The sequence below is a fragment of the Gekko japonicus genome, unplaced genomic scaffold (genome assembly GCF_001447785.1).
Source record: "Gekko japonicus isolate JY-2015 unplaced genomic scaffold, Gekko_japonicus_V1.1 scaffold1511, whole genome shotgun sequence".
In the NCBI taxonomy this organism is placed as follows: domain Eukaryota; kingdom Metazoa; phylum Chordata; class Lepidosauria; order Squamata; family Gekkonidae; genus Gekko; species Gekko japonicus.
The window spans coordinates 332,941-356,895 of record NW_015176017.1 but is presented as its reverse complement, the minus strand read 5'-3'; the positions used below and the strand labels follow the sequence as shown (position 1 = coordinate 356,895).

The 23,955-nt window shown below is 44.3% G+C and overlaps 1 protein-coding gene across 1 annotated transcript; it reads right to left on the bottom strand.

The window, feature by feature from the left end:
* Positions 1-356: 356 nt before the first annotated feature.
* Positions 357-23,668, bottom strand: KIAA1024L (KIAA1024-like ortholog). The gene is made up of 3 exons (XM_015426578.1): positions 23,504-23,668; positions 5,243-5,488; positions 357-536 (listed from the first exon to the last, which is right to left on the bottom strand). Exons 1-3 carry the CDS (start codon positions 23,666-23,668, stop codon positions 357-359), a joined length of 591 nt encoding a protein of 196 aa, XP_015282064.1.
* Between the last annotated feature and the right edge of the window lie 287 nt (positions 23,669-23,955).

Below are 23,955 nucleotides of genomic sequence, written 5' to 3'. Positions count from 1 at the left end.
CCTGTCAATATAAGGCTAAAATCTCCATTCATTCTTCCCTGAAGGAGAACCTTAGTGTTTTTCAAATAATTCATATCTTAATGTACATTCTGATTCCCTAAAGTATGCAGAAGGGTGTGTGTGGGGGGAGATGCAAATGAACTGAAGACACTGAAACCTGCATCCAACTGCACACGCCCCATACCAGAATTAATTTCAGACATTTCCTAGTTAAAACAGAATGAATGAGAACTGTACAGCACACACTTCCAAAACAAAAGAACAGAAATCTACTCACCTCTACAGTAATAGCATTTGAAACTCAAATAATACAAAAGGGAATTGGCCAAAAGTATCTATGACTGAATTTGGCTACATCAGGTAAACAGAATGCAAAGAGTCACTATAGCTATCAAGATACAAAGAAACAACACTAGAAGCAGCCCAATGCAGCAATATCTGGAGCGTTTTCTTTCTCTCTCTTTCTTTTTCAACAAGGTGTCATATCCTGGAGTGTAAAGATCCTCCAACCAGTAGTGTAAATCATTTGGATTTTCCTAAAAGAAAATTAGTATGATTCCTGAATTGCATAGAAATAATGAATATAAGAAATTAAATACTGTTTGGCTACCATTCTTTACTGAAGAATGAATACAAAAAACGAAAAAGGGTGCATTGACCTGTACCTGTTTCTGTGCTGGGGTATATGGCAAACTGCACACATCAGCCACAGAGAAGTTTTCCAGAGTGTGAGGAGTTCTCTCCCTCCCAGTGGACTTTCTCAATCTTTCTGTCATGTGATTAGTTCCTTCCCTCAGTTCTTCCTTTCCTCTGCAGAAGTCCCCAAGGAAGAATGCATGATAGATGGAGAACTCACCACAGGGAAGAAATGTGCGCTTGCACAGAAAATCACTCCATGTACAAGAACTACAAATAAGTACAACCTGTTTGCATTGGCATGATGACTTCTCTGCAGCTTCACATTGGAAAGAACTGCAGTCTGTTACTGAGGAGACAAGTGTGAAACTTTCAGGTGAGTAAACTGTGGAGAACTGCCAGCAACTGCTGCTTCCTTTGTGGAATTTCCATCCACCAAACAGAGTTTAATAAATATGAAAGTGAAAGACCAAGCAACCACTCTGCAGTATTAGGGATGTGCAGCTCAAAGATCATAATTCTTCATATCTGGATATCAGGGAGCAAAAAAATATCAGTATTCCTGATTTCCCAGGTTCCATATTCAGGGCTATTTTTGGGCAGGAACGCACAGGAAAGGAGTTCCGGCTGGCTTCAGAGTTGGCCATGCCCACTACAGCCAAAACCTCTGTGTGTGTGCCCACAGAGGAAAGGCCTGGAGATCAAACCCCCCCCCCGGTGACTCCGAGGCGGGCCAGGGGGGGCCTGGAAGGATGGGGGAGGCATTTAAATGCCTCCCCGTGTCTTCCCCAGCCTGTCGAAGGGCCGGCTTGCCCAGGCTTCCCGCAGCCACGAGGCACCTGGGCAAGCCAAGGGTAGGCATGGGGTGTGGCCTAATATGCTAATGAGTTCCTGTTGTTGGGCATGGCCTATTATGCTAATGAGTTCCTGCTGGGCTTTTTCTACAAAAAAGCGCCCTTCATATACTGGTTTGGTATTCGGATCCAGGTATGTGTTTTTGTTGTTGTTGTTGTTTTTTGGGGGGAAGATTTCAATATTATTCAGCTCCTTTATTCCCTATAGGGAATCTTTCTGGAGAGCTGGAGGGACTGTCTTCCAAGGAAATTGCACCAAAAAATTCAGCAGAGCTTATGGTACATGTCTTTTAAATAACCCCCAAATTTCATGTCCATTGGACCAAGAGGTATAATTCTATGGACCCTGTCACAACTTCACTTTTAATTTGTGTGGTTAGATATGGTGTTTCTTTAATTTCTCGCTCTCTCTCTCTCTCTCTCTCTCTCTCTCTCTCTCTCTCTCTCTCTCGGTATGTAATACTGCCACCAGGAATTTAATTCCGATACTATTAATTAATCTTCCCCAAGGTATTGTACCCAAGCTCTAAGGCTCTTTCATGGTCTTGAGGATGAGACTCTACTATTTAAATAGCATAGGATTTGGGTTTAACAATAAACAAAACAAAACTTCCTTTATTTGTACAAGAAGCGTATTGGTTTCAAGATGTTTTGTAACTTGTCTCTTCAGTGAATAAAACAGTGTATGTTAATAACTCCTGACTGAGGTATCACTCTCTTTCATTTCACAAACACTCCTCACTCTCAAATCCTCCTTTCTCTTCAGAATGTACTTTGTCCGGTCTTTATTTTATTTAACTCAGTTTTATCTTTCTCCTTTTAACTCAGGTTTCTGTCAGTTTCTGTCTCTCACACCCTTATAATACTTCGACAATATTAGGTTTTGACTCTCTCTTGTTGCTAATATGTCATCTAAAGTGTTCTTTTATTTTTCACAACACTAATATGGGATTCTGACTGTTAATTGCTGACTGGTGGCTGAACACACTGACTGACTTTTTCCACACACACTTCTCAGTCACCAACCAGTCACCTCAGTCACTCATCCCCCTCTTCCCCCCCTTTTCTCTTCTGACTACAGTGACACCAATGCAAGAGTGGCATTGACAGTAATTGGGACTTGCCCCAATAGTATGCAGAGGCTATTGGAAAGGCACAGGAGGTAAAAGGGGGCCATGCATGGTGCAGCCTATCAATGTTTCCTCTAAGCTGTGGAGTCTTGTGAGCAAAAATTCTACGTTGTGAGCTACTGGAATTAAAGTTGTGAGTGAGCAATTTGGCTACTGCATAAATTAGTTTGCTCTGGAGCCGTCCTCCCTGAGCTAAGACAAAAATGTGTGAGTCAGAGGCTAAAAAACGGTGAGCTAGCTCACACTAATTCAACTTAGAGGGAACACTGCTGCCTATCATCCCATTCACAACACTGAGGAGCAGAACAATTTCACATGTGCAACCCAGTCCACAGAGGGGTCATAGTGGTGCTTCCTGTAAGGTATAGGAGTAGCCACAGGAACATGCAGGATTATAATCACAATCTTGATTTCTCCCTCAGACAGAATGTGAACTGGAGGTACAGAGTGAAGTAGGGAGGTGAGTTCTTATATCTTTTCAACAATGGAAACTACTCAGAAAAGAAGTTGGAATTGGCAAAATAGAAAAGGCTACAATCAATGAAGTTTTTCTTTATGTCTAAATTGGACTTAGATGTTTTTAGAGAAAGGTTCTAATTGGCTCTTGTGAATTGATGAATCAGGTATTGGATTCATGCACTCAATAAATAGCCAGCTCCCATCTTGGAACCAACAGAAGCAAAATGTGTCTAGAACACCACACTAAGGCCTTGTCAGAGTGCTTCTCAGAAGAAGCATTCATTGCAGTGAGACCTTTGTCCAAAAAAGTTGCTTTGGGGTTAGAAACTCTTTTATTGGATGTCCTGGTGGTAAATTGCAGATCAGGCAAACAGTAACATTGTGAAACACACACACACACCATCCCAGGTCAGAGGATGGGGCATAGTGAATGGCCATCTGTCTGCACCATTTTCATGCCACAATTTGCGTTCTTCTTTAAGTGCCTTCTAAGCCATTTTGGTGAGGTCATACCAACAAATTATTTTTAATGGTCAGAAATACATACTTAATTTTTTTTAAGAGAGAGAGGGGAAAAACCAGAAAATGTTCTCTCCCCAATGGCAAAAAGAGAACTGATCACATGAAGAGAAGAAGAAGAGATTGGATTTATACCCCGCCCTTCACTACCCAAAGGTGTCTCAGAGCAGCTTACAAACTCCTTTCGCTTCCCCTCCCCACAACAGACACCATGTGAGGTAGGTGGGGCTGAGAGAACTCTTGACAGAAACTGCTCTTTTTCAAGAACAGCTGTGCCAGAGTTATGGCTTGCCCAAGGTCATCCAGCCAGGTGCAAGTGGAGGAGTGGGGAATCAAACCCGGTTCTCCCAGATTAGAGTCCGCGCACTTAACCACTACACCAAACTGGCTCTGACAGAAATGTTGAGAAATTCTGTTGGGAGGGGAAGCACTCTTCACATTATACAGACTCTGGAAAACTATTTCAAGGCTGGCTTGTGCCATGGCCACAATGGGACTGTGTGCGGTCATGATGATGAACTGAAGCTATTTTGGATACACTTAACATACAGAGACAGAACCAGAGGTTGTCTACATGGCACAAAGCAGGCCCTCTCCCTCACCTACTGCTTCTGTGTGCTACCACAAAATGCCAGTAGGTAGCAGGAAGGGTCCATATCATGCCAAGGCAGATCCATTGTGGCATCATGGTTCAAGCATCAGATCACAACAGGGGAAACCCCAGTTTAAATCCACCACCTACCAGGAAGCTCAGTGGTTGACCCTGGAGTAATCACTTTCTCTAAATCTACCCTGCCTCACAAGCTTGTTGTAAGAATGGAACAGAGCATGGGAAAACCAAGTGTGACATCCTGCACTCCTCAGAGGAAGGGCAGGATTAAAAATATAGGGAGAAAGTGCAGGTTGCATTGAGGTTCCTCATCTTCTTTGCATATTGTATCAGAAATGAGCAGGCAAAAGGCTGAAGACCTCAGAGACCCTTTTGTCTCCATGTCAGACACTGTGTTATCAAACCACTTATCCAAAACAGATCCAGAATCTCTCAACCATAGAAATCTGGAAAATTGAGATGTGTAGCAAATTTGCTTCTAATGAGCTTTCCTTCTCTGCTTATTTTCATTTCTTATCTTAATGTATCCCTGTTCTTTGGACACTTATAAAAATGTAGACTGTTTATTTGTAATGGCTTATTTCTAGTGAGGTAGCCCAGAACAGCTGATACTACTTGAACTAAGCCTTAGGAGGAATGACTGGGAACATAATACTTCCATGTTGGTTATGGAGCAGGTAATTTCCTCATCAACAAGATTAGGTCCCTTAATGTTAAAACAGACATTGAGAAATAGTGTTAACTCTTCTCACTGGCCGATCTGCTGGCCATTTCTGAGGAAAGATGGTAGGCTGCAAGCTTTTGTAGAAGTGACCAGTCTTGTTGTGTTCCTTGCCTATGCCTGACTCCTTGTCCTCCCTTTGTTATCTCCTCCTCGGGTGTACTCATTCTCAGATATTACTCACCTTGATGTCAATAGGCAAGATTTACTTACGACAGTAAAATAATCAGTGAATTTAGAAATGTTAGCCACTGTTTCCAGAACAAGCCCATAATTGTTGTATTTAGGCAAGGGTGATCCTGTGGAACTGTACCTTCAGACAGTGAGCCAGGCGAGAGTTTAGGGAATGTCTGTCATAGTCTTGAACTGTCCAAGAGGGGCGATTTCGCCATTCTTCCCAGTTATCCCCACTGAAGCCATCATTGTACAGAGGATTACTCTTGATGGTGGTTTTCAAGGTAAGAGGTGTAACATGTTTTCCGAGAGCCTTTTCAATCACCGCTGGCTGGACCTCATTCTGTTGCATGACAGGGCGCTCACTCACATTCCTCTTTTCTCTCTATAAAATAAACAAAATGTGGCTCAGTTCAATCCAGTCACCTTTAATGTCATAATGGGAATGGTAAAATACATATAATGACAATTCCAACAAACTAAAATATGATAATGAACAATTAAAATACATACAATTCAGTTTGCCTGTATCTGATTCTAATCACTTCAGCTAGAAACTTAGCAACCAAAGCTGTAATTTCAGAGTTGGTGTCATTTAAGAGATATTGGATAATTCTATTTTTATTAACATTATAGAATTAAAGATCAATGACAACAATAAAAGATCCTTATGAATGGCTGTATGAAACTGGCAATGTAGAATGATATGTTGAATGGAGTCAAGAGATTTTAAGGAACAGTTACACAACATGTTGTCAAAGGCTTTCACAGCCGGAGTTCATTATATGTTGTAGATTTTCTGGGCTGTATGGCCATGGTCTTGGCATTGTAGGACCTGATGTTTCACCAGCAGCTGTGACTGGTATCCTCAGAGGTATAACACAGAAATATGTAGTACTCTCTGTCTCAAGGTGAGAAGAAAAATAGTAGGCAGGTAATTTATATCTACTCAGGAAGGTGGGGTAGGGCTGAGTAAGAGTTCCCCAGGCTATGACATACAAATGGAGGAGCTTTCCAGAGGAGGTTCTTTTGCATATGGATTGGCTGATGAAATTCTAATCTTATCTGTAGGGGCTCTTGGTAGTTGGTAGTTGGTGATTCAATCCTTAGGCAGGTAGAGAGTTGGTGATTCAATCCTTAGGCAGGTAGACAGCTGGGTGGCAAACCCGCGTACTGACCATATGGTGACTTGCCTGCCTGGTGCGAAGGTAGCGGACATTATGCATGTTCTAGAAAGGCTGGTAGATAGTGCTGGGGAGGAGCCAGTGGTCGTGGTACATGTTGGCACCAACGATGTGGGGAAATGCAGCTGTGAGATCCTGGAGGAAAAATTTAGGCTGTTAGGTAGGAAATTCAAGGCCAGGACCTCCAGTGTAGCCTTCTCAGAAGTGCTACCTGTTCCACGCGCAGGGCCAGAGAGACAGGCACAGATCAGGAGTCTCAATGCGTGGATAAGACGATGGTGTAGGGGGGAAGGGTTCAGATTTGTTAGGCACTGGGATGCTTTTTGAAACAAAAGGGAGCTGTACAAAAGAGATGGTCTCCACTTGTCCTGAGAAGGAACCAGGCTGCTGCCACTTAAAATCATTTGAGTAAAAATTAGGGGTTTGGGTAACCATACCACTACGGCTTCCAGACCCACCACTAAAGATGGATTGATGAAGTCCCTCCCACACCCCGAGTCAATGAGGCCCCTTACTCTGATGTGGGTCCTCTGGCCGGATTCATGAGAGTCACAGTCACGAAAAAGAGGGGAAGGTAACTGCTCACCACATTTGGTGCCTCTGGGATCGGGCCCTGCTGCTCCGCACCTCTCACAGCAGGACCTGGCCTTTTCCCGCCGGCTCGGTGTTGTCGTCTTCACTGGTGCCATCTTTGGTGTCCTCCGGGATTGCTTGCAGCACCTTAGCAAATTTCAGCTTGCCTGATGGTTTTTTCATTGGGGTTCCCACCCGCAGCTTGGTCGGCTCAGGTTTCCCCGGCTTTCCAGGGCTCGATCCACTGCAGTCGGTGGCAAATGGCCCCATTCCCCTCACCTTAGGCACAGTCCCTGCTTCAGGTGTTGATCCCTGAGTGTTTCAGGCAGTCTCACTGGCTTCCCCTTCTGGGGTGGGGGAGGGGTTGGCTTTCCTCCTGCCGCAGCAATGTCTAGGTGCACAGTGTTGAGATGGCCCTCAGCACTCTCTGCTTCTTGTATCCATGCCAGGAGGGATATCGAATCCACCGAGCGCAGGACCATTTCGCGGATCTTGTGATTCAGCTCGGTGAAAGACTTGGTGGAAGTTCGGCACAGCTCAGCCAAGACTTGGTCTGGCCAATTTCGGACCTTAGCCATGTGAAATTTAAACTCTGATGAGTATTCCCTCACCAACCGCTTCCCTTGTTTTAGGGTGTGCAAGAATGCTGTAGCCTTCAGGCCAGCATTCCGGTCCTCGAACTGGGCACGCAATACCCACATAAAAGCATCCACACTCACCAGCTCCGGGCACCACGTTGTGTAAGCCCACATACCAAATGGCCGCCCCCCCTCAAGCTTGGCTGCTGTCATCTGGGAACAGGTGACCCCATTTTCCCACAAACTTCATCACCCGAACTACAAAGTAGGACAACTCTTCTGGGTCCCCATCGAAGGTCACCTCGATTAGATCTTTTGGGTGGTGAAGGATGGGACCCCTTGGGCTGCCCGGCCTGGGCACGGGAGCTGGCTCTTCATTGGGTCCGGGCACCAGAACTGCAGGCGGGCTGGTGGGCTCTGGCCCTTGGGGTGCTGGGATGGGGAGAGCCTCCTGTGGAGGTGGAGGGGCCAGTGCTGGTTGCGGCACCTCGCACTCCGCTCGCAGCACTCTTATTACCATGGCCAGGAGCGCGTCCTCAAATTCCCGTCGCATCTGGAGCCGGTCTCTTTCCACGGCTTCCAGGCGTTGGGCCCAGTCAAACCCCTCCTCCGGAGATTTGCAGCCACTGTGCGCTTTCGAGCAGCCCGTCACCCATGCTTCGGTTGCCATCTCCGAGGTACCCCCAAAGGGCAGGAAGCTGGCATCGGATTGGAAACTGACATTAAACCGACTGTCTCACCGCGGGCCCTGTGTGAGGGAGTACATCCCCTCTGTTGAGTCTGGGTTGAACTGGCCCCACCACAAACTCCCTGGCCGATACGATTGCCCGGCCGGCTGCTGTGGGCCCCGTGGGGTCAGGAACAATTTAGCCATTGACGTCTTCGGCAAAGTGCCTAGACTCAGAGTTGGTATCAAAGCAGTCACCGGTGGTGTAGTAGTCACCGGTACCTCAGTCTGAGTGATAGGAACCACACTCTCCATCATCTTAGGAACGGTTTTCTCCTGATCTTCGCTCATCTCGGTTTGAGAGATGCGAGTAAGTAGGGAAAGGGATTCCTAACAGAATGTCAGGACCCACAGTCAAACAACAGAGCACATGCTTCTTCGAAGGTTATACTTTATTGCAAGCTCTATAGTAGCATAGACACAGTCACTGTTAGGAATAACTACACCATAGAAAGCTGAGAGAGATATAGGGTATTCAAATGGGCCAATTGGCCTGACTCCCGCGGGCAGGAAGGAGGACCGGGGCAGTTAGAGCCGAGGCTGGGAAATTAAACTAGTCACACGGTTAATTGATGGGAAGACACTAAACAGCCAGGCTACAAGGTCAACAATAACGAGGGGGGGAGAAGCGAAAAGAAAGGAATGTGGCAGCTGGCACACAGGTCATGAAAGCAAACCCGGGCCCATAAACAATATGGCAGCATAGCTGACACGCGGCTTCGCCCGATTTATCCCCCAGTTTCGTGATCCTGTTTTTTGAGGATCACGAAACCGCGGGTCAAAATGTGGCTGCGTGGCTTTGAGTGGGAAATTGACTAATAGAAGTGGGGCAAAGGGAGGCGCGACCACGGCACAGCTCTTATGTGAAATCAGTCAAAGTTTGAGTCCAGTGGCACCTTTAAGAGCAGCAAAATTGTGAAAATCAGCATCTCACTCAGTCTCCACTGTGGAATTAATTTACCAGACAGACAAGTCACATAAGCAACTATTTTAGAGAGCAAAGGCCAAATCAGGTGATCAACTGTCAAAGATAGCCCAGACAAGCCCGATCTCCAATCTCAGAAGCTAAGCAGGGCCGACACTGACAAGTACTTGGATGGGAGACCTCCAAGGAATACCAGAGCTGGGATGCAGAGACAGGCATATCAAGCCTCTTCTCTGAAAAAACGTTCATGCCCCCAGTCACCATGACTTCCAGGCACACAAGCATGTGCGCACACACACACAAATAATAAAAGAAAAAAGAGAAAGAGGGAATTTGTTCCCATCACACACCCATCCTCCTGGTATTCTTGTTACAAGGAGAACCTTCAGGAAATTATTCCTCTGGATTTGAAGATCAGGGTTGAATACACATTATATTACAGGCATCTGTAAGGGTTCCCACCCCCAGCAGGTGTAAAACAGCTTAGGGTAGCATTTTTCAATTAAAAAAATGATGAGGGAGAGAAGGGTTAAAAGGCCCCTTTGCTCCCCCCCAAACATTGAGAAAGCACCCTTAGTAGCTCCATTTGAAAAAGAAAACATCTTTTAAAAACTGTCACAGAGCTAAATGCAGTACTGCTCTCATATCATACAGTGATGGGATGTCTGGGTCTGCCTTATGCAGTGCATCTAAGCACTCATCTCCTTGACACTTATAACCAGATCCGCAGCACATTTTTGGAAGTAAGCCCTCCTGTGTTTAATGGGTACTGCTGTTGAGAAAGTGTGTCTAGGCATTAAAGCCTTATTTGGATACTCTTAAAAGCTCTTTTATTGCTTCTATTTCCTACTATCCAGATGTGCAGAATGCTTCAGCCATGCCAGTCCTTTCCAGTCAGCCCACATGGCCTGGCTTTCTGTACTCACCGGAACTATGGCCTGTGAGAGAATCTGTGCTCTCTTAGCCATTTGCTGTTGGAGAAGTGACAGCCTGCTAAGAGTCTAGTTGCTTTAAATAATGCTGAAAGAGCAGTTTAGTCCACTTGCACCCTAAGGGGAGCTGTGGAGCATTCTCTAGTGTTTAGGTCTTACTGCATCTTTTTCTCTTGCAGTTCAGTCTACCTCTTGTTTTTTTCTCTCTCTCTGCTGTGTGTTAGTATGTGTTAGTGCAGGGGTGTCAACCATGGCCCGGGGGCCGGATCAGGTCCCCAGAGGGCTTCTATCAGGTCTGCAGTGGAACTGGCTGTCTTCTGCTTCTTCTTCCAGTTCTGCTGCTGCTGTGTCTTTGTAGGTTTGCAACTTACAGATACACACCTGAACAGCATACTCAAGATTGCAACAGCACGGACATTGTGATGCAATAATTCAGAGCAAGAGGTGTCAGTTATCAAACACTGTTAAATAAACAAAATATTGCAAGAGTGCTAATGTTTAAAGTATGTTTTTATTTTAAGTTTAAAAAAACCCCTTTGTGTTTCTGTCTTTTATAAAGTTTATATCTCTGCTACCTGGCATTACATTTTATGACACACGTGGCCTGGCCCAACAACGTCCAGCCCTCATAACAAATGAGTTCAACACCCCTGTGCTAGTGCTTGTGCTCTGAGGGTCTCTCAGTTGCAGTCAGTTATTGTCTTTCTTCAAAATCCTGTTGCAGTAAATTCTTTCAAAGCAAACTCCAAAGCGTGGACTGGATTAATTCTGAACTCTGCCAACATTTGCTATAAACTGAACTCATCGTGAACCAGTTGGGACAAGTCCTATATTAGAGTTAAAGGGATTTTACTGATGCTTGCAAGATAAACAACTTTAGATCATAAACTAAAGAGAGTGAAACAAAGTGGAGGTTTTGCAGCACTTCATATAAGCAACATTAAGGGCCGCACTGTCATTTTTGTCACTTGTTTGTCCCAGTTGCTTCAGGGTCCCCCACCCCATGTGTTTTGCTTTCTCTAGTAGTCCCAGAGCGAGCAAAACACACGTGGAAAGGGGGGATGGGGACCCAAAACAATAGGGAAAAATGAGTGACAAAAGTGACAGTGCGGATTGTCACCTCTTTCAATCCACTTTCAGTGCACTTTGGAGATCATTGCCAAATGCATTTTGTCATTTCACTGAGGTCCTGTTACGTATTGGGGCTGGAATATTCCAGGACTGTTTCTACCAGATATTGGCTGAGTTTGGAGTTTGGAGCTCTAGAACAATAGCCCACCAGGACTCTGGAGGTGGCCAATGAGGAATTAATGGTTCTGACAATAGCCTATCATTGGTAGTTGTTTGGGGAAGTGGGTGGAGTTCCATGCTATTTAAACAGGGCAGTTGCCCTGGCTTTCTGCTTTTTGTTCTTGCTGAATCACTAATAAAGGAGAGCTGATCACTAAGCTTGGGGTCGGACCATCCATGGAACCCAGTATTTAGCAGGTCCTTTCTGCATTTGCCTGCCACTCTGGATTTTCTCAGTGTTCGAGTTGAGGCAGTTTAAGTCCACGGCAAAACAGCATCCAAATAACCTGGGGCAACAGCAGGCTGAAACTGGGCTGACCACTGAAGGGAGGTAATGTAATACAGAATGGGGGGAAACCCCAGAATAAAAAGAAGGTTGAATTTAATTTTAGTGTAGAATTGCTTTGAGGACACTGTGGTGAACATGAATTAAAAAGAGAGTGCAGAAAGATCCAAAGTAAAATCCAGTTGCAAAGTACATTGAAAGTGGACTGAAAGTGCATTATTCAGTGTGTGTGAAAGGTCCCGTAATTGCTGTTGGGGTATCATACAAGCAACATGTTTCCCCTTTTAGATAAACAGCAGTATGAGAGGAGGGGGACAGTCATGGTAAGGAAATGAATAGGGACAGAGTTTTTAAAAACCCCTTTCCCTGTTGGCATTGTCATGATCCAAAATCTCTCTCCCCTGCTAGGTGCTATTTACCAATAAAAACAACAGAAGAGCCATTCATGGATCTCCCATAATCTAAGTCTAAGATTTTGGCTTCAAGTAGCTGAAGATTCACTGCCAAAAGTGTTATCTTCTGGTCCTCTCAGCAAAATACCATAGGGACAGTCTAACCACTATCTCCTCTGTTCCCTGCTGCTTTCAGAAAATGTGCCAAGGAATTGTCAGCATGGAGGGAAAACCCAGAAGCATCTGCTTTCACCATTATCTTTTGCCAAGAACAGAGAATTCCTGAAAACGTCAGAGGCTGCGATGATAAAAGTGCCAGTTCTGGAGTAATGCCAAGTTCTTTGACAGCTACAGTAATGGATTACAGTCTTGATGAATAGATTCCTCCAAGCCTAACACTGTGGCATAGTTCTTTTGTTGTTGAGATATGAGGTGCCCCTAATTAAATTGTTCTCTTCCAGTATCAGTTTGCCATCTAGAAAATTAGGATAGCACAGTGGTAGCTGGTGAGATTTGCAGTTGGAAGACCATTTTCTTTTGCTCATGCATAGTTACAGTGGTTGCATGTACAGTTTTCTTGTGTATGTGTATGCACACATTTGGATAACCACTGTATGCCAAACAAAATCCCTTCTCTGACACTTCCCCCTGTAATGTAATTTTCAAAAACATTGTCTGGGACTCTATTAAATGAAAACTGATAGTTTCTTCTTCTATTATCACACTGTATCTGATGGTTATTTCTTGTGCATTTACAATTTGGTAAATTAAGGCCCCTGCCATACGGCAGGGAAACCACGAGGCAAAAGCGCGGCTAATAGAGCCGCTCCAACGTTGAGACGCTGCGGCGGGATCCCACGGATCCCCTGGCCGCAGCGCCTCTTTTCCCCGGCAAGAGCAGACGCCAGGGAGGACGAGCCCGATGGGAGGGGGAGGCTGCCGAACTGCGCATGCCTGAGCATGCCTGAGCATGCGCAGTGCGGCCGGGGGCTGGGATGCGGCGGCGCAAGGACGCGCCGCCGATCCCACGGCCGGCTTGGGGCGCTCCAGACGGCTGCAACCACCTAGATAGGTGGTTCGTTTTTGCAGCGGGGTATCGCCATTTGGGCCGGATCAGGGACGGAGACGGCACGCTCCCCAGATGTTGAGGTGGGATCGCGTCCGTTTGCTCCGCCCCTGTTCCATCCCGCTCCCGTCCCAAATGGGCTCGTATGAACGGGGCCCATGTAAGGCACCCTAAGACAAGGCTACAATGTATCTTTGGGACTGGCAACTCCCAAAGAAGATAATGAAAAGATTCAAAACAACAATGGTATGAAGAACCTAACATGCAACCGTGTTATTGCTTAACTCAATTTCCCCACGTAACTTATGTATGTACATAAGTGCCATCAAGTTGAAGCCAATTTACGGCAACCCCAGCAAGGGGCTTTCAAGGCTAATGAGAAATGGTGGTGGTTTGCCATTGCCCTCCTCTGCAGACTCTTTCTTGGTGGTCTCCCATCCAAGTACTGACCCTGGTTAGCTAAAGAGATCTGACAAGATCAGGCTATATCATGCTGCCTTCCCTCCCAACCTATGCTACACTACTCTCATCATGGTTAATGAAATTATACCAGTGAAATATTTTGAGCACTCAGACTCATTATATATACTATTATTATTCTTTGTACTCAGTACCAATGTTCATAGCTCTCATACATGAAGTCTACCCTACAAAATAAATATGAGAACATACAGACACATTTCTACTGTCTCATGGCCAGGCCTACTGTTCTCTGCAACTGAGGGGCAAACTACACAATACGTTTGTTTATTCATTTACACTAGTTTTGCCCGTGTTCCTTGCAGCTACAGTTTTCTCATGGTGAGAGAGTTATTTCACCAATTTTGCTGTTCTATATGGAGCAGATAATCCATGTGGAGCAACAAAATAACTCCCTCACCTGCATGGTTTCATGTAAGAAAACATCTTGGGGAGGGAAACAGGAGGCCCCCACCACGGTGCTGTTCCAAGCCCATTTGGGCTTTCATTTTTTTTAAAGGAGTAGTTCCCTTCAGCCAATGTGTGGCTGAGGAAAACATAGGCAAACTAATGTAAATGAGTGAGCAAATGTATTATGCCGTTTGCCCTTGAGCCTGTCTGATGAGGAACCGGGCCTCTTGCAAAGAGAGTAGGGGGAATCTGGTCTTCAGAATCTGCCTTTCCTTCCTAATATGGCAATTGGTTCCTATCTATTGCCCACTCCTAATAGAGAAAAGTCAGCCAATTGGAAGGAAATGGTATCCAATAGGTATCAGAGGACCCTGCCCTGCCCTGCCCTACCCATGGCTCACTGAATTGCCTCACAATTGCTTGTAGCCTCAGCAGCCATTGGCTGAAAGCTTTGATAATTCCCTGGGAACAGGGGCCTAAAAGTGAAACAAGTAAATGAGCCCTCCCTGAACTGGGAACTGCTGCAAGAGAGACTTGCCATGAGAATTTCTAGTCTGCCGGCTGTTCCCTATTGCCCAACAGCCTCAGAGAGGCCTAAATGAAACTCGAGACTCAGAAATGAGAGAGAAGCCATGGGACTGGACAACCAGAAGAAACCCAGAATTAATTAGTCAGTAACTTAACCTAGATCACACAGAAACCTTTAATTGAACAATTAAGTCTTTAAATTAATTTTTTCTTTCCTTTCTCTTTTTCTTGGCTGGGCCAAATCCTATTTGCCCTTATGGAGGAGTCTCCACTTGGCAGTGCTCTGTTTCTTGCAGATTAACATGGGCTATAAAAACACTGGTGAATGGAGGCTACAGAGATGGGTAATATTAACATCTCAGTCCTACTAGTAGCCTTCAGGTAGACTTCAACACCCTAATTGCAAGATTGTGATCTTTCTAAGAGGACTTTATGTGCATAACTCCAATTGCCACTGACAAACATGCATAGCTAGATTGGAGCCAAAAAAATTCTAAATGTGCATTTTAGTAAAAAAAATGGAAGAAAACTCTCTCAAGTGGGCTGCACTTTTACCTAGTTAAAAAAGCCAATAGTTCTTAGGTTTCTTTGTGGATTATTTTACTCTTCAATATCGGGGGGGGGGGAGAAATGAACTACCCAAGAGCAGAAACAAATCTGAAATAAAAGCTTTTTTGTCTGAAATGCACATTAGTTGTTGACATTGGGCTTCTAATATAATGGAAATAAATGAAATTTTTCTAGGTGGAGGAGCCTGTCACCTGAGCACACAAGAACACATTCGTCTGGATGATCTTTCAGTAAAGATCCTGACAAGGTCACAAACGATGCTCTGATGTAGCAAGCCCTAGAAAGCAACTGTTTGTTGAAAGAAAATGAGTTCCAGAACAGGGAATTTAGGTTAGTCTCTAGGTTTAATGACTTCAGGAACCCAGAGGTCACTCACATCTCTTTTGAAAAGGAACATACACGCCACTCCTGTTCCGGTATTAACTAACCCTTAACCTCATTAGACCTCTTGTCCTAAAACAAAACACGCCATTCATTCACTCTACACTGTGTAAATCACGTTTATTTTAATGCCTGGAAGTTGTCACCTTTTCAGTTTCTTTCTTTTTTTGGATAATCTAAAACACATACAATAAGGCTGAAATCCTAAGCATCTGATTTGGAAGTAAATTGTACTGAAATTACTTCTGAGTAAATATAATTAGGATCAGGCTGTATGTTTCACTGCTCTATCAGAACTTCCTGGGGCCACGAAATAGTTTATTTCTGTTTTGAAACACAAAATGTAAGAGAGTATTTTCTTTTAAAACAGATTCAGATGGGTAGCTGTGTTGCTCTGAAGCAGCGGAACAAAGTTTGAGTCCAGTGGGACCTTTAAGACCAAAACAAGTTTTATACAAGGTGTAAGCTTTCATGTGCACGCACCCTTCCTCAGATACCATGAAAGTTCCAGTATGGACTGGTCTGTTTCCATTTCATTGTACCGAAGAAGTGTCCGTGCACATGAAAGCTTATACCTTGAATAAAACTGTGTTGATCTTAAAGGTGCCCCCACTGGGCTCAAACTTTGTTCTTCTAAAATGGTTTCTGAGGATTGGGGATGCAACAGACCATTGCTCCCTTGTGTGTATATTTGTGAGACACAAAACAGTGTAATGCAGGTATTACAATATCTGCTCTGGTGTTCTTGTATTTGTTTGTTTATGGGTGAAGCAGTAGGAACTAGGAGTGAGGAATGTCAAGATCAGAAGTAGGCGTCTAAGGGATCAATCCTGAGTCCAGGCTGTGAACTGTTAGAGAAGGCAGCTGTCAGGGTTGCCAGTCAATCACACTCAGCACCAGGATCTTCAGTAGATTCAGTTTATTGAGGGAGAAAGTACATGAGACACCTTAAACTCTCGTGTCAGGAATGGTGGGGAAAGCGTGAATCCCAGAGGATATACCCCCTTCAAAGGAGACCCCCTGATACTACAAAGTCAATAGGCAGGCACCCTGCAGCGCAGGCTAAAGCAAGGCCGTTAGCTTCCCAGCGGGAAAAGGAGAGCTAGGAGATGCCTCCACTCCAAGGACACCTGGTGAGATAAGCGGCTGTAGCGCAGAAGGGAGGACAGGAGGGAGATGAGCGAGCCCCAGGCCTCCACCCCCCACACATTCCAAGGCATGGCAGCGTTAGCTGACAGCAGCTAAGCCTCAGTGTATCTGAGGCATACATTGTGCGGCTGAAGTGCCAGTCTGCCAGAGCCACCCAAGTGTATTGCTGATGTCAGCATAAAAATGTGTTGCACAGGAATGCCAGGGGCAGAGCGGTGATCAGTAGAAATCCTAAGCTTCCCAAACCTGTATCCGACCCTTAGCACCAGTATAAATTTCCAGTAGTAAAAACCCGGATGTGTATAAGCATTCTAAACTTTCCAGGGGAGGTTTAAGAACTGGGAGAGCACTCTGTGTAGAGTGCCTAAGCCCACCTGCTCTTTGTCTTTTCTGGTTCTTTGTAGGCAGCCCTCCTACTAGTGTACAAGCAAGATGGATTCCATTCCTAGTGCATTTGCCAGCCTCCTGCTAAATCTGCAACATAAGCAACAGGTACTGTGACTAATGGGCATCTAACTGTTCTGCTGTCGGGCTCCCAACTCTCTGTTCTAGTCTGGCCACTGCATTATTGCAAGCTGGCTAGTTGTTGAACCAGCCCAGTTGAACCTGTGCTGGACATGCAGTGATAGTTCTGCAGTTTGTCAATGCAGCTGTCAAAGGCACAGGACCCTTGCAAGAGTAGAATTTATGTGATTTGCATTCAGAAATCCATTCCTAATTCCATTCAAAAAAATTGTAGATTGTTCATAGTTACATCTGTTTTAATGGTGTTGGAACACAGCGATTCATCCCCACCTCCTTGTTATGAACTTGATTTGTCTTCACAGTGAGAGGGGGCTGAGGGAGTTGTGCAATATTTGCACAGGTATTGTCATAAGCCAGTCAGTGCTCAGTGACAGCACAGATTCCGCAGACGAAGAGCTACCTGCAGCTAGTCCACAGCCAGTAATTGAACAACTGGCTGCAGCTGGTTCTGAGCCAGGAGGATAGCAACAAGAGATCAGGTTACCAGCTGAACAGAATTCACAGCCTACAGACAAAACTGAACCAACACCTTAGCTCTGAAGCAGTAAACAAGGCTTCAGATGCTGCTCTCAGCCCACCTAGCTCACCCACACCCCTGCAGTGCCAATGCTGTCAGAGTTGAGCTGAGTTGCAGGAAAGGAGGAGGAGTGTGAAACTCATGGCCCATCATCAGCTGTCACCTGATGAGATGGATGAGTACTTTCAGGATGACTGCCAAGAAACTGGCTGGGAGTGTAGCTAGTTAAGACATGGACACAAAGTCAGCCAGGAGAAACAGCAGTTTGTGGATACAACAAGTACACTTTGGGCCAGTACAGGTGAGGTCTTGCAAGGAGGAGGGGCAAGCCCCTCCAAGTTCACAACCCCCAATCACTGCTGGTATATTGTAAACCATGGCAGCTTACATGATGGGGGAAGGGAGATGGAGATCAAAGATTGTGGTGGGGGAGGAGAGATGGATATCAGAGTTTGTTGAGATAATAGAAACAGATGGCAGTATGACTTTCATGAATGCAGTTGATGGATGCATCCATGGGGAAAGGCAACCCCCCCAAATGGTATGCAGGGCAGCCATTCAGCATGAGTGTTCTTTTCCCAATCATAGGGAATAGTGATAGTTTAAAATGTCAGTTGTCCCTGGAAGTCTTGACAGAGCTATGCAGTAGGTGGCTGTCTGTAGGACTTGAATTGGAGACCTCAGGCACAGGAAGCCCATGCTATTCCACAACACTGTGCTTTTCTCTTCCATCTTTCCTATGCTATGTACAATTTAATTACTATGAACACTGGCAGATTCCAACTGGGATTGTTTTCTGTGTATCCAGATAAGAACAGAAGAGAAGTCATGTTGGATAAGGTCAATGCCCCATCCAGTCCAACACTCTGTGTCACACAGTGGCCTAAACCCAGGTGCCATCAGGAGGTCCACCAGCAGGGCCAAACTCCAGAAGCCCTCCCAGTGTTGCCCCCTAAGCACCAAGAATACAGTGCATTACTGCCCCAGATATTGCATTCTATCTATATTTACATCTGATAGCCACTGATGGACCTCTGCTCCATATGCTCATCTAATCCCCTCTTGAAGCTGTCTATGCTTGTAGCCACCACCACTTCCTGTGGCAGTGAATCCCATGTGTTAATTACCCTTTGGGTGAAGAAGTACTTCCTTTTATCTGTTCTAAATCTACTGCTAATTAATTTCATTGAGTGCCTAAGAGTTCTTGTATTGTGAGGAAGGGAGAAAAGTACTTCTTTCTCTACCTTCTCTATTCCATGCATAATTTTGTAAACCTCTATCATCTCACCTCTCACTCATCATTCCTCCAAGCTAGAGAGCCCTAACCTCTTTAACCTTTCTTCATAGGGAAAGTGTTCCATCCCCTTAATCATTTTAGTTGTCCTTTTCTGCACTTTTTACAATACTGTAATCTCTTTTTTGAGGTGTGGTGACCAGAACTGTACACAGTATTCCAAATGAGGCCACACCATTGATTTATACAGTGGCATTATGATACTGGCTGATTCGATTTCAATTTCCTTCCTAATAATCCCCAGCATAGCATTTGCCTTTTTAAATTGCCATCGTGCACTGAGTCAACATTTTCAGTGAGTTATCTAACACAACTCCAAGATCTCTCCCCTGGTCAGTCTCCGACAGTTCGGGCTCCATCAGCATAGATTTATAGTAAGGATTTTTTGTTCCAGTGTGCATTATTTTGGACTTGCCCACATTGAACCTTACTTGCCATGTTGATGCCCACTTGCCCAGCCTCAGCAACTTAGTGTCTTCTGCAAACTTAGCCACTTGACTGCTTACTTCCAACTCCAAATAACTAATGAACAAGTTAAAAAGCATTGGACCCAGTACTGAGCCCTGTTTACTACCCTCCACTGTGAAAATTGCCCATTTATACTCACTCTCTTGTTAATTACCAGTTTTTAATCAACAAGAGGACTTGTCCACTTATCCCATGACTGAGTTTACTTAGGAGCCTTTGATAAGGAACTTTATCAAAAGGTTTCTGGGAGTCTAGGTAAACAACATCTATTGGGTCACCCTTGTCCACATGTTTTGTTCCCCCCCTCAAAGAACTCTAACAGGTTAGTGAGACAAGATCTTACCTTATAGAATCCATACTGATTCTTCATCAATAGCTTTTGATCATCAATGTGCCTACTAATCCTATCTTTAATAATGGATTCTACCAACCTACCCAGTATCGAAGTCAGAGTGACTATCCTGTAATTTCCCAGATCTCCTCCGGAACCTTTTTTAAAGATGGGGTTTACATTAGCTACCTCTAGTCCTTGGGAATGTAGGTAGATTTTAATGATAGATTGCATATTTTTGTCAGGAGATCCCATTTGAGGTATTTCAGAACTCTTGGATGTATGCCATCTGGGCCTGGTGGTCTGTCAGTTTTTAATTTGTCCATCAGTCATAGGACCATGGTCTCTTTAAATGCCTTCTCCAAGGCCTGCCACTGGCGCCAGTGTGTCTGCTGACAAACCACATGAACCCACCTGGAAGGTTCATGGGGCTCGTAAGAGTGGGATGGTATGAACTGAGGTTCGCAAACCACAAACTGGACCATGTTCGTGATGAACTTAGGTTTGTAATTCGGTTCACCCCTAGCTTCATCTATAGTGTATAAAATGCAGGTTCTAGTCCCGTCTCTTTCATTTTTGATGCTGATTGGCTTGTGGCTGACAAGTGGGTTGTACTTTATTCCCACCTTCCCCTTGGTAAGATCTGAACTAGTTTACTCCTGTTTTTTATTCCCAGTGAGTTATTGGGAAGCTGACAGATATGTCTTTTATAAATGTGTAGTAGCTGTATGTCCTCTGGCTGCTGTCCTAGTGCTTTTGTGTTCCTTGCTTTGCAAAAAGCTGTTCCTAGGAGCATTCCACACATGCATCCAAAGACCAGAACTCTTGTTTTGGAAAGGCCATGGCCTTTTTGTGGGAAAACCATCTTTCAAGTGAGCTGTGGTGGTGTCCGGGTGGACTGGCAATATTTCCCTCTCTCTGTGTGGGTCTGTAACGTATGTGCCTACAGTAAGGGATTCAAATCCCAACTTCAAATCTCTCAGAACTCCTATGTTAGGAGTGCAGTAGTTACAGGGTTCCTACTGGGGATGCATCAGTCCTGTGTGAAGAGGCTGGTGTGTTTGCTATGTTACTTCCTTTGTTATGTTCCACATGTGGGTGGGAGTATGGTGATATCAGAAGCATGCCCCCATCAGTGTGCATTGGTTGGCTGCCTCCCTATGTGGCTGAGATGGCATCAGCAGCATATCACACTGATTGATTGGACTTGACAGAATTACTGTGAAAACCACTGCAGTGGCAAATGCTCTCACCTGCCTGGAGTTGAATCTTTTTATAAGTGTATGCTCCCTCATGAGACAGCATAGGATACTGTCTAGCTACACCAGCAGTACTCTTGTGTAATCTGTACTGTTTTTAGGATTTCTTTGACCATCCCTGTAGTTCAGATTTTCAAATGATGACAGATAACAGTGAAGACTAGTTTTATTATGTTGTAACTAAAGTAACTGAATGGGTGAACAAGAGCCAAGCAATCAGTGAACACTTTCGCTATGAAGAAAGGTTAAAGCGCTTGGGGCTCTTTAGCTTGGAGAAACGATGACAAAGGGGTTATATGATAGAGGTTTACAAGATTATGCATGGGATAGAGCAGGTAGAGAAAGAAAGACTTTTCTCCCTTTCTAACAATACAAAAATTCGTGGGCACTCAATGAAATTGCTGAGCAGGTTAGAATGGATAAAATGAAGTACTTCTTCATCCAAAGAGTGATTAACACATGGAATTCACTGCTACAGGAGGTGGTGGCGGCTACAAGCATGGACAGCTTCAAGAGGGAATTGGATAAACATATGGAGCAGAGATCTAACCGTGGATATTAGCCACAAGGTATAGATAGGAACTCTCGGTTTGGGGCAAGTGATGCGTTGTATTCTTGGTGCTGGGGAGGGGGGCAGCTGGGAGGCATTCACCACAGACCACATTGTTGTGTGTGTGTGTTTAGGTATAATAAGAAAGTAGAAGGTTAGGAAGTGGTATGTGTAGATTTACTTTTTATCTGCCAGTCAGCATTGGAGAGTTATCTGGGAATCCACATATGCAAATAAAAGTTTAAGAATGTGACATCTTTGTTGCTTTTTGATACAAAGACAACTATGTGAAACCACAGCTTCTTGGTCTGAATCAGATCAGGATGATAATAAATACAACAACCCTAACAATGCATGTGTTGGGGGCGGGAGAGAAGACCACTGTCTAAAACCCTACTGGCAGGGAAGAAGGATGCCTGTATATCTTGGAGGGAAAAACAGAAAGACTAAGCTTTATCATAGGTTTCCCTGTATATATATAGTGCATGGGTGTGGTAGTTGTGGGGAAAAGGGCTTAGAAAAACTGTACTCTACCAGGCTTAGAAAAATTGTACTCTGCTCTACCAGGCTTCTGCACATATTGGCATGCATTGGAAAAACAGAACTTGCTGATGTATGCTGAATGGTGGCAGCTGTGCACAAGCTATCGGTGGATCATTAAGTTCAAGTATTTCCTAAAGGCATCATAGATAGAGATATCTGTCTGAATAGGCTTCAAATGTTGCACTGGGAACCAAGGATACACATAGAAATCAAATGGAATGAACACAGTCATTAAAATAATATCTGCTTTAATAAGCATTTTTTCTTTTCTTTCATTCCTTAAGAAAAGCATCTGTGCTAGAATTGACCCATGGTCCACCATCCTGCTTCACACAGTGGCCAATGAGACACCACCAGAAGGCCTAAAACCAGACAACAAATGCCCTTGCCAATGTCCCCCAGCACAGCGATTTAGGGAATCCCTCAAAACATGGATGTTCCATTTAGTCTTTGTGGCTAACAGCCACTGATTATCCTGTTCTCCATGAACTTGTATAATCCCTTTTTAAAGTCAACTAAACTACTGGCTATCACCACATTCTATGGCAGTGAATTCCACAAATCAGTTACTCATTGAGTGAAGAAGCATTTCCTTTTGCATTTTGAAAGCTATGTCCCATCAACTTCACTTGGTTCCTGAGAGTCCTGATGTTTTGGGAGAAGGAGAATAAAATCTCCATCTACTTTCTCCAGCCATGCCTAATTTTGTAAACATTTCCATGCCCTCCTAATCACTTTTCTCTAAAGTAAAAAAACCCAAACAACTTAGCTTTTCCTCCATAGATCTAACAAGGGCATTACAATTCTGGCTGTCTTGATTCAATCCCTTTCACAACAATCCCTAGCATGTCTTTTATGGGCAGCAGCCACCAGGTCAGATCCCATTAGCATGGATTTAAAAGCAAGCCAAAGCTTTAGCCTCAGTGTCCATCACTTTACACTGAACCTCATTTGCCATGGTCTCATCCTTTTGTCTCTTGAATAATTTTATTATCCATATTCTTGGCTGCTTCACTGTTCACTCCTAATTTATAGTTTGTGAAGTGGCAGCTGCTGACTGACAATAGCCTGTCTTTTAAGGTGCATTTTCTTTGTTCCTCAGTTTTAAGATCTATTGCCCTTAAATTTTTCTGTAAAGTGTTCCAATTTTATTGCCAGATGGCAATGCCCTCCTCCCCTATTATGCTATCATTCTCATATAAACACAATAAAATACTTTCAGTACAATTCTAAACAGAGTTGTGCCCTTCTAAGCCCACTGACTTCAATTACTTTAGTGCCATTCTGCTAAGGTCTGCACTGAACCAGTCAGTCAAAAGGAAGGGAGCAATACCAAGCAAAGGAATCATATAATAAAGAAGAAGTATAAAGCACCGTACTTTTAAGTTCTATAGTGGCCAAGATAGCAACAAATGCCTCCTAATTAGTAAAAAAAAATAAGTCTGGTACTGAAGCTACTCACTTGTGAATAGACTCTGTTGTGCCATTGTTGTTCCCCTGGAAAATGTGTTTCTGGAAAATTTGCCAGCCAGGTTTGTAAAAATATTGAGTTTTTTGCTAGAGATTTCACATCTAGCTGTAGGAATTTATCAGGATGGTTGTTGTTTGGCAAGGCAGAGAGATCCATATTTCCCGCTAACACACCAGTGAGAGAAAGCTGTTGTTCCCCAAAGCAGCTACTCGCCTTCTCTATAATTAATTAAATGAGCAAGGATATGTCCATTCTCTACCTGAAACTATATCTGACCCTATTTGGTGCCAGACAGGCTCATTAGCTATTGTCTGCACATAAGAAAGGATTAACTCAGTTGCTGCCTTTAGAAGCCTAGGTTTTGTTTTTAAAACAAGTTTGAGGGGTAAAAAAAGTTCCCATTAAACACAAACGATTGAATATCTATGAATCCCTGAATATAC